This window comes from Vigna unguiculata, chromosome 1 (assembly GCF_037176805.1).
Source record: "Vigna unguiculata cultivar grain cowpea cultivar isolate G323 ecotype 2 chromosome 1, ASM3717680v1, whole genome shotgun sequence".
In the NCBI taxonomy this organism is placed as follows: domain Eukaryota; kingdom Viridiplantae; phylum Streptophyta; class Magnoliopsida; order Fabales; family Fabaceae; genus Vigna; species Vigna unguiculata.
Window position 1 is genome coordinate 33,021,826 of NC_140792.1, and position 13,478 is coordinate 33,035,303.

Genomic DNA, 13,478 nt, shown 5'->3' on the forward strand with positions numbered 1-13,478 from the left:
TGTGGCTCCTTTCCCTGCCAAATCTTATTATTAAACTTGTTAAAATAGATTGACATCAGACTACTAAATGTAATTTTCATAGTGCAATAATAATAATAATAATAATAATAATAATAACAATAATGATAATAATAATAATAATAACTTAATTATGCAAGACTTTTTTTATGAATTTACTTCACCTCCTTAATTAAAACAAGTTCTCTTTTATAATTTTCTTCATAAATGGACTCAGTTTCATTATACTTATAAGGTGTTGCTGATAAAAAAAATTGAACTAAATAATCCAACTTAGGTACGGTGTAACTAAGGGACACCTAATCTCTAACCTGACATAAACTTTCACATCAAAGAGTGATAATCACGTGAACATTAATTATGAATTGTTGCAAAATCAATCAATTGGATCACCTAAATAGTGCTTCAGAATTAGTTATACCTGAATCTAATTACATTAATCCACAACCTAAAACTCCTCCATCAAACAACAAATTCATGAAATCAAACTTAGGCAGAGACATAAAAAGCAGAACATTAAATGTTTGTCCCTTTACACAAAAAAGGACAAATGTATGACTACATGTCATGTTCAAAGATTGGGAAGGAGACTTTACATAAAAAATTGAGCAAAGTCATATATTAATTAATATTAATTACCGTTGGGGAAGTTGGCCTCACCCAAACACTTTTAATGCCAATAGATTCATGTGGGTGGCACCCTTTTCAACATCACTCCACATTAATACGAGACACCCAATTCAATCTTCATTACACTTTTTTTTTTAATCCATGTGACATGTTAAAAACGAAAAATATAGAATTTTATTTTTCTTCATTTAGAACTTTATTCAATGCACAAATTCACTTCTTTTACATGGATGATCTTTCTAATGAGGTCTCTCTAAATATGTTTTTTCCTCCATTGAATTTGAGACCTTACTTAGGAAGATTGAGTTTAGTTTTACTCATAGAACATTAAACATGCAATATTTTGTACTTTTTATAATGTTCTATCATTTTAATTACTTTAAAAAAATCAAATAATTTTGTTTTTGTCCAATAAATTACCAATTTGAATGAAGGTGAAAGAAGAACTCTCATTAGAGTTGCCATATGCACCTTTGGATGTTATATATACAACCAACACAAATGAACTTATCAATGCTTGAAACATAAGAGATATTTCTAAAACGTTTGAACTTTTATGAAGAGAAGTGTTAATATTTAAAAACAACAACAAAACTTGGTCTAAGTACATTTTTTCGAAGTAGAGAATAAACTAAAAATGCATTTTGATCTGATTTCTATTACAAAATTGATTTTTTATATGTTGTTTGGTTTTAATTAGTGTCTAAATTCTACCAATAGAAAGGTAGAATCATACGCACAGTGGGGTCATGAGATAGATGAGTTGAAGTAACTCAACCCATGGGCGTAGGACCATAAATTTGCAGTTACCAGCACAAAGATTGGTTTTTTATTGGCACTAGCCGCGTCTTATAGTTGGGTAGATCAACTAACAAGAGACGGAGAAAACAAAGTTTTCTTCGTGTTTGGTTTTTTTCCCCATCCCTTATGCCAATTATTTTCGCTTCCCACGTGCCATTCTTGAGAACTAGAAGAAAGATTGAACATCACTACTTTATATGTATGTGTGTATGTAAGTAACCATGATGGTTCATGCATTGCATGCTTCAATTAATTTTAGAGTAGGATAGGCTTCATTTTCTGGTTAGAAATTTCGCTCAGACCAAAATTAATGTTCAGCTTTGGTCAAGCAACACCCACCAGAAGGATTTGATTTCCCATTGCTGTGTGTTTTGTTAACTCAATCTTGTGGTAGAAAGAAAAGTATTCATTGGTCGGTAAGGGGAAAGTGAGAGGCATAAAATTGAGGGAGGTTATATATACAAGAGTCTGAGTTTAGTTTGCAGACAGAGCTATTGAAGTTCATACTTCATTTGTAGTTGTTTTCTGCAAGACTTTGTTGGGGTTTTAGAGCATAATGGGAGTGGTTCATGATGCATACTCAAATGGAAGTGTTGGTGCTCAGAATTGTAATGGGGTGGAGGAAAAGCTTGATACTTTGAGGAGGCTGATTGGGAAGGGTGATGGTGACCCTTTGAGAATTGTGAGTGTTGGAGCTGGTGCTTGGGGCAGTGTGTTTGCAGCTTTGCTGCAAGATTCTTATGGTCAATTCAGGGACAAGATACAGATCAGGATATGGAGAAGAGCAGGAAGAGCAGTGGATAGAGGCACTGCAGAACATCTGTTTGAGGTCATAAACTCAAGGGAAGATGTGCTGAGAAGGTTGATAAGGCGTTGTGCATATCTGAAATATGTGGAGGCAAGGCTTGGTGATAGGACCCTTTATGCAGATGAGATTCTGAAAGATGGTTTTTGCTTGAACATGATTGATACCCCTCTTTGTCCTCTGAAGGTCGTCACAAACTTGCAGGAAGCTGTTTGGGATGCTGATATTGTGGTCAATGGTTTGCCTTCTACAGAAACACGTGAGATCTTTGAAGAGATTAGTAAGTATTGGAAGGAGAGGATCACAGTGCCTATAATTATCTCTTTGTCAAAGGGTATTGAGGCTGCATTGGAGCCTCTACCACATATTATTACTCCCACAAAGATGATTCACCAAGCAAGTAAGACCCTTTCTTTATCTCCTTTTACATGTTAACTTTTTGCCAGAAGTTCAACTTCGACCATAGATAAAACCAATTTACAAAATATATAAGTGAGTACTAATCTTACGTCGATTTTGTGAAGTTGAGTTAGACTTGAAGTTTATTTTTTATCACTCTTCTTCTCCATGCTGTTTTTGCTTCTTTCTAATGAGTAAAAATTAAGTATCCATCCACATCATGACTTTGCCAGAATAGAATAACCTGAAAAGTGTGATGATTACATTTTTGTCACTTGTGCTTCTTCTTCCCTCTTCTAATTTGTGCTCCTTTAGAGAGTTGAGGGAAATAAATTATTTAACTATCTATCATAAATGTAATCTATTAATGTTGTAATTGATTACATGAAACAAGTTTTACATTTGAGTATATTAGGTAAAAAGTGGTTCTGAGATAGGTTATTTTGGTTGACTTATTCAATAGAGCATTTTATGACAAATTTAGAAAGAGGGTAAGAAGAAGTTAGTTGAAGTAATTACAAAAAACGAACACATCTGTATAGTATAGTAACACCAATATTGTTTGCTATCAAGCAGATATAATCTTGAAGAAGAATATAATCCAAACATGCTTCATTATCAGTGAGAACTGAGCAATTTATGGGAATGAAATCATCTCATGAAATCTTGATGAGGAATAAAATAACTATAATGTTCAATTTTCCTTTTAAGTATGAAATGATTAAAAAATAACTATAATCTTTTAGTCCATATTGTTATAGTTAATCCTCCATGTTTGTACATATGAAAATTTATCAATAATCTTGGGAGTTGTTCTTGACTCAACCTTCCTGTACTCTCTTAACACATTCAATCTACAAAAATCTATCTTGTTCATATTCATGCCGAATTACATCTAGTTTTAACCAAGCAAAAAAGTTTCATGCTAGAGTTATTACTCCACGTCCTTGTTTTCTAGCAGTTACTCTTTTCTTCCTTCAACTGATATTGTACTATCATAGGTCATAGCCTTCTTTCTTACTATGCAATAATGTTTAGTTCTTCACCCATTCACTACTCTCTGCACTTCAAACTTGACAGCTAGAGTACCAATGGAGAACATACTCTATCTTGGGGGTCCAAATATTGCCTCAGAAATCTACAACAAAGAGTATGCCAATGCAAGAATATGTGGAGCTGAGAAATGGAGAAAACCTCTGGCAAAGTTTCTTCGACAACCACAATTTATTGTCTGGGATAACAGTGACCTCGTCACACATGAGGTCATGGGTGGTTTGAAAAACGTCTATGCAATTGGAGCTGGTAAGTTTCTAAATAATTCTCATCACTTCACATCTAATATCAAACTAGAAGTAGTCCATATCATCATGTTGTCTACACTTGCTTTCTGATTTGCAATCTATATATATAAATCATGTTTTTCATTTTTAATGTTGTCAGGAATGGTAGCTGCCCTTACTAATGAGAGTGCCACAAGCAAATCTGTGTACTTTGCACACTGCACATCAGAAATGATATTCATCACTCACTTGTTGGCTGAAGAACCTGAGAAACTTGCAGGGCCCTTACTGGCTGACACTTATGTAACCTTGTTGAAAGGCCGTAACGCTTGGTATGGCCAGATGTTAGCCAAGGGTCAATTAAGACCAGACATGGGTGACAGCATCAGTGGCAAAGGAATGATTCAGGTATGTTTTGTATTTTTTTCTTGTTCTTGTTTCTTCCAAATCAATGCTACGTTCTTGAGGAGTTCCAATTGCATCTTTCAAATGTGAAAGTTCAATGATTATGCATTACAGAGAATTTAGCAGCATCCTGTGGCAAAAAACACAATTGTATTCATAGTTTAGTAGTAGTTGTTTGTTTTTAACTTATAAGGAAAAAACACAACAATGCTATGTAGCATTCAAAGGTTTATGTGGTCATTCTTAGATGGATGGATGAATATGATGTTACAAGTTTTACTTGACATAAGCCACACCAGATTTTGAACTAATATCATTCACATAAGAAATAGAAATCATCATCATCCTTGTGTATTCCTCCTTAGAGTCATGTTTCTTCCTTCAATCAAATTCCAATAACTAAACAAAATGCTTCCCTTCCATTTATAGGGTGTTTCTGCAGTTGAGGCATTCTTTGAACTTCTGAGCCAATCTAGCCTGAATGTGTTGCATCCTGAAGAAAACAAGCCTGTTGCTCCTGTAGAGCTTTGTCCCATTTTGAAGACACTCTACAAAATTTTGATATCAAGGTAAATATCCTGCAATACTTGACTCATGCCTGGGTTCTCTGTTGTTTACCTTATTATGCTTGTTAGCTTTAGACACTCTAATTCTGCGTACTGTATTTGCAAATCTTTCATCTTGCCAATTTACTAAATAAGTTTCTGTTGCTTCTGGTGCTTGATGTATTTCTCAGGGAACAGTCATCACAAGCTATTCTGAAAGCCTTGAGGGATGAAAATCTGAATGATCCTCGCGAACGAATTGAGATAGCACAAAGCCATGTTTTCTACAAGCCTTCACTTCTTGGACAATCCTAAGTGTTTACTCTTGAAAAAAACAAAAGTCCAGATCGTCTGCCGAGTTTTTGGTGTTTCTCCGTTGAACCTTCAAAATATACTAATATTAGTATTTTAAAAAAGTTTTTAATATATTTTAAAATATCAAAATTAGTGTTCATTAGAGTACTTTGAAGGTTCAGCAGAGTAATAGTGCAATGTATTGTTTTGTGAAGGATTTTGCTTTATAATGTTGCATGTACATATGTTAAAATATAAGCCACTGTGCAATTGTACTGATTACTCCCAAAAACACTACACACTACCTTACCCAACAAGAGTTTATCTTTATGTTGCAAATTTGGTAGAGAATTCACTAGTGCCTGATGGGAACTACAACATTGTGGACAGAATGAGAGAAACACTGTTTTTGGATTATTTTTTGTTTTTCATTAATGGAATGAATAAGTAGGGACTGAAAGGAATGAAACAAAGCTTCCGTTTTTCTTGTTTGGAAAAGAGTAGAACCAAATTATTTTATTATGTTTGTTTTCTTACGAAGTTACCCAATTTAGTTGGGACACAACCTTCATATATAAGTGGGATAGATCCAAGAATCCAATTCAACTATCTTCGTTTGAAAACCTGTTAGGTCCTTAAGCACTAGTGTTTTTGCTTATACCGTCCTTTTCTTTCCTTTGGAGATAATAGAGTCATGAAGCACCGACGATATAAGTTGCCTGAATAAGGCATGGCGATATCCAGGTAAGAATTTTGAAAATTGATGTTGTTGAAGAACATGGCTAGATCTGATTCCATTGGAATTTTAGATACTGACCTATTTTATTTTATTTAAAAATAATATTCACTAAAATTAATAATTCAATTATCAAAAACTTGCTCACATGTTTCTCAAAAAATCGATTCATGTAATTTTCAGTACAGTGACAATTATAATTACGAAAGGGATTAGTCTCGTTCTTCCTTTAGTCGGGAAAATTTCAAAGCAAAGATATTAAAACATCATTTGAGTCCATTGGTCTGTGGTCGAATACTCCAAAAACACAATGAACGAATTGATGTATCGAAAGTGATAAGGATTTCTCCCATTAAAATTGTTTTCTATGTACAAGAAAATATAAAAAAGAATTGGGGAAAAAGTAGAAACTGAATGGTGCACTTCATATTTCACGATGGATCTCAGCAGCACAGTGAATGGTGCACAACGTTAAGTTTTAAGTCTCCTATAGGAGTAACTAGCTTCAAGGAAGAAAACCTATACTTCCTTTCATTTACAAAGTACCCTAAGAATTCTATCTATAGGCTGTACAATATCCTATTGCAAAAACCATTTTTGATGCCTATCTATCATTCATGACTATGTCAGGATCCTATACCAAATTACAGGGAAGCCCTGGACCTAACCAACCAAGAGAAACCCAAACAAGTAAGGCAGAACAGAAATGGGTTAATACCAGTAAGTTCAGCAGCTACTCAGTCGCTGAGATAACTGTTCAACCAAATCTACTTTTCGAAGCTTATAGTACTTTCTTACATTGTGTTCCTTTCCCATGGCCCTCAAATCAGTCAATGACAAGCTATTCAAAGATGAGGTCTCATCATGGGAATCCACCAAGGAATGTGACTTGTGAGTACGAGGAGCTAACTTGCTTTTTTTGTCCATAGAAACCTCGTCCGAATTTGGTACGTCCAAATTAACACTTGAATTTTGAATGTCCACGGTGATAGGCAACTTTTTAACTCTTTTTTTCTTTTGTAATTCAGAAAATTTACTGTCGTAAAGAACAATAGCACGACCTTCACTCTCATGCTTGTCTGGTTGCACTGCCCCTTTAGTAATAATTTTCCGCTTCATTGACTCGTTTAAAATGGTAACATCAGTACAGGATTTGGATCTTCGCTGCCTCTTGCTTGATACAGCTATGGATGCAGTTGGAATAACTTCCGTACAACTGTCAAATGGTTCTCCGGAAGAAAATGCCTCTAGTTCCAGTTCCTGCTTTTCCGAAGCTTTAAGCTTTGAAGGGAAACTCATGTTGGACTTTCTGAGGTTAGTAGTAAGTTGGGATTTAAGGTCTTGTTCATGTTCTTCCCCTTTATCTTCATCTACATCCATCAGTTGTAACCCAGCATACAATGAACTCTTGGTATGCATCCCTAGCAGTGAAATCAATGCAGAATTTTCAGCATTAATAAGGGGTGGTGTTTTCAATGTTGAGCACTAGTCCAGAATTATTACCGTTGCTATCTTTAACGGAGCAAAATTCTGTATCAGTGATACATAATGTTTTAGGATAAACAACTTGTAAAGGGAAATTCAGGGAGTTCAAATCTTCGTCCGGAGCAACCTTGGGTTCTTTCTTGCAGTCTCTCTGTGCAGCTTTTGGAGAAAAATCACATGGCTCTTTGTCTAAATTAGATTTTGCTCGTTTTTGTCGTTGTGAAGTATCTAATATGGAATGTGGACCCGTTTTCTTTCCATTGATGTCAATTGCAGGTCTAAATTCATCCGGGCTAACATCTTTTTCTCTGACAAGTTCATTTTCTTTCTGCACAATTTAAGAAGAATATGCACTAAAAACCTTGTCTAAAATGCTAACTGATACATATAAGTTTAAATTCATTAGAAGGAGAACAGCACTTCCTGCACCTTGGCTTCACTTTTGGCCGAAATCAAATCCAACATTTGACCTGTATTTGTATTAATGAGCTGGCTTTTTCTGACTTCATTTCCAGCAACTTGATCATCAAATGTTTCTGATAATTTCATACCACCAGAGTGGCAGGATGCAAGGATAATGCCCCCCAAACCAGGATTTCTAACAAGTGTTTCTTCAGACAATTCCTTAAAAGAAAAAAAAAAAAAACTATTCAAATTTATCATGCGTAAAAATGGATACCAAGGTTAGACCTAAAAAAAATGGTAAAAATAAAGCAATACGGATTGTCATCGCATGCTCAATGTACAGTCAGAAACCTGCTATCAGCCTACCACTTACTGGGATTTACTCCATATACCTTAGGTTTCAATGCCAAACAAGTTCACACTGTCATATGTATCCCTTCTTAAAAGCTCCTTAAAAGTTAAAGCTCTAAAGAAAAGCTTAAAAATAAAAAGCTGTTTGACAATGACAGTCTAAAAGCTCCTTTGAAACAAAACCTTTTTCTTTGTCCTATATTGATTAGTTCAACATGAGAAGGAGGCTTAAGTGTGAAGCTGTTTAAAAGCTACTTACTTACTCCCCTTTTCTCTTATAGAAAATAATGTCGTTAATTTTTAAGAGTTATCCTCTAAATGTGTTTGGTACAGCTCCTTACAAAGAATCACTGCACATTATGTTAAACTTGTACGATTAAAAGCAATTGCATATGAAATGTCAAGCAATCAATCATCACACGAATAGATAAATAATTATTCTTAAATAATGTCTATTACACGTTCCATATACTAAAAAAAAAAAAAAAAAAAAGCATTGGTGTAGCAATTAACAATTTAAAAGAATTGTTTTTTAATTCGATTAAGGCATGCAGGAATAAAAAAAATGTTTTTAAATTAAATTCAGTAACATCTTTCTCTACCTCAATCTTTTCAGGATTATCTGACTTCTTTTGAAGCTCCAAAAGAAGTTCCAAGCTTCCATGGAGATCTTTTCCTTCCTCCTTAATGATCATATTAGAATCAACGGTGCTAGAATCTTTGTCTGGTGCATGTTCAGTAACATTCACAACTGGACTCAAGACATTCACATCTAGATACTGTTGTCAAATCGAAAACCAATTGTTAACAGTTAAATACTTATACTACCACAAGATACACAAAAAAAGAGACGGGAGTAAAATATATTTCTTAAATAGCAAGCAGGGGATAAATTAATATGTATTGCTCGATTATCCAGTAAATGCAGGACCGAGAAAATTCATCCTTAAATTAAAAATTACAGTTGTACAATGCATAATTTATTATATATAGTAGTATAAATTAAAATCAATAGTATGAAAGTCAAATGATCCTGCATAAATATTTGAATAATAGAAATTAGCAATATATGGCAGTGTCTCATGCTTCCAAAGAGCCAACTACTTTTAATCTTCCCTCTACCTTCTCTCACAGCTCCTAATACAAGTAGATGAACTTTCAAGAGGCATAAAGGGTTCATAGATCAGTCAATATCCACAACTTCAATAATTACTTTGAAGCTTCTGTCTTTGATTAGACTCTAAAAGACCAGTTAGGTTTTCTGCATCTTCCTGGGTAAGACCATTCTTAAAACATTCACAGGCTTATTCTTGTAAAGGACAAAACACCAAACATCATCAACCAAGCTTATTGAATTATTGTAGGAACAAAATTGTTCTGAGACTGAAGTCCTAAGATAAACTACTTAGATTTAGATTCCAGAAGGGTTCGTTGCATTAGGTGTCTTATTTATTAGTAGTATCCTGTATAACCTCTTTTGATATGCATATAATTTTTCATGCTTATGCGTAGTTTAAAAGGGACTTGGGAATGTTTGGTTCCCAAAACATATTCTGTTTTCATTTTTTAATCATAAAAATGCCATCTTATTTTCATATTTTCAAAATTTTACGAGAGAAAAATTAAAAACAATATTTAATTTTACTGATTTTGTAATGCTATATCTCCTACAGTATCTGGAACCTTTTAAACCGTTCAATACTATCTTTATCTAGTAAGTAACAAGAACTAATAGAAATATTTTGCAAAAAAATTTAGAATTGTCCTCTTTATTTCATTCACTTTTCCGAAAAATTATTGCAGAAAATGCTTTACAGATCAAATTAACCCTTAAGTCTCTCCCTCTGCTACCAAAAAAGAAAAAAACTTTAGAAGATAAACTGTTCACGGTAAAGCTTTTAACTATCAACAGAAACTCAAAGCCAAAGACTACATATCATTTTGCAGGGAAAATATTAAAGACAATAATCCCTAATATGGCTGGCGAATACCCAGTTTGCATGTAAAACTGGTAAATGTAGCAGCCTCTTTCTCAATCATCAGAATAAAACAATTGAATTCCATACAGGATTCCAAATTCCAAACCTGGGCTAGTATTTCATGAAGTGTCCCAGCAGGTTCACTATCTAGCAGTAACTGCACTTCAGCCTCATCAGCACAATCATTCTTTAAAGTCCTGATCGCCACATCAAGCTGGTTGATTCTCTCACTGAGAACACCACAGCATATATCAGGCCATTTTTCATGCTCAAAACAGGCCAACTCTTTCTGAAGTAACAAGAGATCTCTTTCAAGTTCCTCAATCTCAGTATCCGCCTTGGTGACCAATATTCTCAAAACCCGAATACAGGATTCCATGTTCAACGCGTCCTCCTCTATAACATCTACAAAATTAACAGAAAGCCAGAGTAAAAACAACACAAGGAGAACACAAAAACTGCACAGCGTCAGGGAGTAAGAAACAATGATTACCTGGGCCACACCCAAAGTAGAAGTCACATTCATGTTGCGGTGACCAGTAATTACTACCAGTTGCATCTGATCAAAGTAAATAAATAAATTATCCCAGTACCAGTAATTACTACCAGTTGCATCTGATCAAAGTAAATAAATAAATTATCCCAGTAATTACTACCAGTCGCAGAGTAAATAAATAAATTATACGTCGAAAGCAATTTGATTTGTTCGAATAAACCTGTCGTCCCCCAATCATTTACAGGAAACAAGGGAATAAGAGGGGATCAAGTTACCATGTATTACTCCTGGTGAAGTTACCCCTTCAAAAGCTCCACAACTCTATACTAAATTTTATTAATTCAATCCAATAAATTAAAAAATTGACTTCATTACACTGTGTCCCAAAGTTTCCACAGAACTTTGTCCGACTCTGAAAAATCACCACAACTGAGACAATTTTGTGGTTACTTTTCCTTTAACTTGTGTAGTGATTTTTGCTTTAAATTATTAAGACAGACTACTTTTCCTCAAGATAAAGACAAATTGCAAATATTTTTTGGAAATTAGGTTCAAAATTTGCAGAAAAAAACATACGACCAACGAATTTGGGAAATTGAGGGCAAATAGTGCAATTAAGCCTTAAAATTTTCATTGATTATATGAAATCAACGATTTTTCATTAAATTCTAAATCTATTCGATACCTCATTAAATAAATTCAAGATATAATATGCAACACTTTTTAAAAATATAAGTAAATGTTAAATTTAAGATTACATAACCACAAAGACCTGTATGCATAAAAAAAAAAAAATCAGCTGATAGATTAATATAATCTAATAAAATAAATACACGGAGTCATTGAAGAAATTCGTCACAAAAAATTAAAACAAGCCCTTTTCACAGAATGATTCTAACGCCACATTCAGATAACTTATCAACCAATAAAACGATCAATTAATTACATCACAGATACCAGCACTACAAACTAATGCGCATAGCAATAGAAAGAGGGAGAAACAGAAACCTTGGTCATACGTCGAACTCCACAGATCCCACTCCATGAACAGCAAGTCCCTATAACCTGAAGAAAATTTGATTCCTTTAAGAGGTGGCATTGAAGAAAACAAAAAGCAGGGTCCTCAGAAGCGGAATGGTAAGAAATAAATTAGACAACATGCAAGCACAGAAATTGAAGGAAGAAATGCTATAATAATGAAACGAACATGCGGTTGTTTTCGTTACTAGTGCTGTTGAGTTGGAACGACGAAGGCATCAGTGGCGTGGAAGGAGGGTAGGGGATTGGAAGAAGAGAAAGAGTGAGAGAGGAATTTAAAAGGGGTGGAATTAGTGCTTACCAACCACGCTAAGTGCATGGCATTAATTGATAATGAATGAAGAGAGAAGGAAGCATTAAGAATGATCGTCACATCACACACCACAACGCACTCTCTCTCCGCATCCACCGAGTCACGCTCATAAATGCAATGCAGCTATGAAAACGAAGGTGCCAAAAGGGGACAAAACCAGAGTAAATCGGTAGAGTGCAAAACGAGGAACCGCATTTTGACTTCACCTGGAAAACGAGTCCGCGAAATGCGACGAAAGTGAATGAACACCTAGGGTTTCGCAATCCCCATAAATTCAGAGCCTCGCCATAGATAAAAGCAGCCGAAGAAGAGATTGGAGTGTGTGATTCTCTGTGCGTGCGCCTTCTGTGCAGCAAAAAAGCTGCAACTGAAAATGAAAGCGGTGAGAGAGGGTTATCTTGTAAATTCTCGGACTGTGACGTGGGCCCAGCCTTGGGTGGGCCCCTGTGTTGACTGGGCCCGTGATGGGCCGTCAATTTTTTTTCAGGTGCTATTTTTATCGGCTAACCGGTCTCTAACAGGGTCCACACGTCTATTTATTTTTCTATTACATGCAGAAAAAAAATTATATTTTAAATATATTATATTTATTTTCCATAAGATATAATATTAAAAATTATTTTATTTAAAATAAAATTGTTATCATTGTTCAATTTTTAAATAAATAAACAAATATTTATGAATGACTTGGTCTTCCCGTCTTCTTTGTCAAATATAGAATGTCTATCTATTTAAGTTAGATTTAAAATACAGTAAAGTTTCTATTTTATATTCTTCTTACCTAAGGTTATTGATTATATTCAATTGCGTACTTTTTCTTCTTTATTTGTCCAGTGTAGGAGTTGTTTTCCTTTATATTAACTTATACTTTTATTATATTTTTCTTGTTTTAAGATTTCTTTTGTCTTGTCTTCTTTTTATTTTTTAAAATATTGAAAATGTTAATTGTTTTCCGATGCAAATTTTTTTTAACGTTTCTAATATATTATACACTATTAAAAATTTTCATATTACTTAAAGATTTTTTTGTAAATTTGTTAATAATATTTGCAAGAAAAGACTTTTTCTTGTTGTTTTTTCTAAAAATTTTAATTGACAGATAATTTCTTTGTGGATAATTATTTCCGACAAAATTATAAAATTCGTAGTATTTCCTATAAAATTTTATGCAAAAAATGTTTTATATAAAATATTTTACAAAAACATTGACAATAATTTTTTGCGAATTTTTTTCATAACATAATTTATAAATAATTTTTATAAAATAAATTTTAAAACAAAATTAACAGAAAATATAATTTTTTTAATAATAACATTAATCATCACGTTACTTTCAAATATAATTTCTATAGCATTTTAAAAAGTTTATTTGGTATCTGTTACTTTAAACATAATCCTAGATAAAAGGATTTATTGTTTAATACTAAAGGAAAAGGGTATGTCACTTTATACTTACTTTTTAATATGTCCTTGTTATTAATTAAATAAAACTAACCAA

At 33.6% G+C, this 13,478-nt stretch overlaps 2 protein-coding genes across 3 annotated transcripts; one reads left to right on the plus strand and one right to left on the minus strand.

The window, feature by feature from the left end:
• The first annotated feature begins 1,480 nt into the window (after positions 1–1,480).
• On the plus strand, positions 1,481–5,637 carry LOC114178031 (glycerol-3-phosphate dehydrogenase [NAD(+)] GPDHC1, cytosolic). Its single transcript, XM_028063744.2, has 5 exons — positions 1,481–2,654; positions 3,734–3,955; positions 4,094–4,341; positions 4,768–4,907; positions 5,075–5,637. Exons 1-5 carry the CDS (start codon positions 2,006–2,008, stop codon positions 5,196–5,198), a joined length of 1,383 nt encoding a protein of 460 aa, XP_027919545.1. The 5' UTR covers positions 1,481–2,005; the 3' UTR covers positions 5,199–5,637.
• Positions 5,638–6,317: 680 nt separating this feature from the next.
• Positions 6,318–12,173, minus strand: LOC114173899 (uncharacterized). 2 transcript variants are annotated; one of them, XM_028058606.2, is made up of 8 exons: positions 11,837–11,973; positions 11,638–11,694; positions 10,627–10,692; positions 10,240–10,538; positions 8,757–8,933; positions 7,828–8,022; positions 7,417–7,726; positions 6,318–7,334 (listed from the first exon to the last, which is right to left on the minus strand). In XM_028058606.2, the coding sequence occupies exons 2-8, from the start codon at positions 11,672–11,674 to the stop codon at positions 6,640–6,642; spliced, it is 1,779 nt and encodes a 592-aa protein (XP_027914407.1). In that variant the 5' UTR covers positions 11,675–11,694; positions 11,837–11,973; the 3' UTR covers positions 6,318–6,639. The 2 variants fall into 2 exon arrangements, with proteins under 2 accessions (XP_027914407.1, XP_085527780.1); XM_085671654.1 differs by having other exon boundaries at positions 10,240–10,692; positions 11,969–12,173.
• Between the last annotated feature and the right edge of the window lie 1,305 nt (positions 12,174–13,478).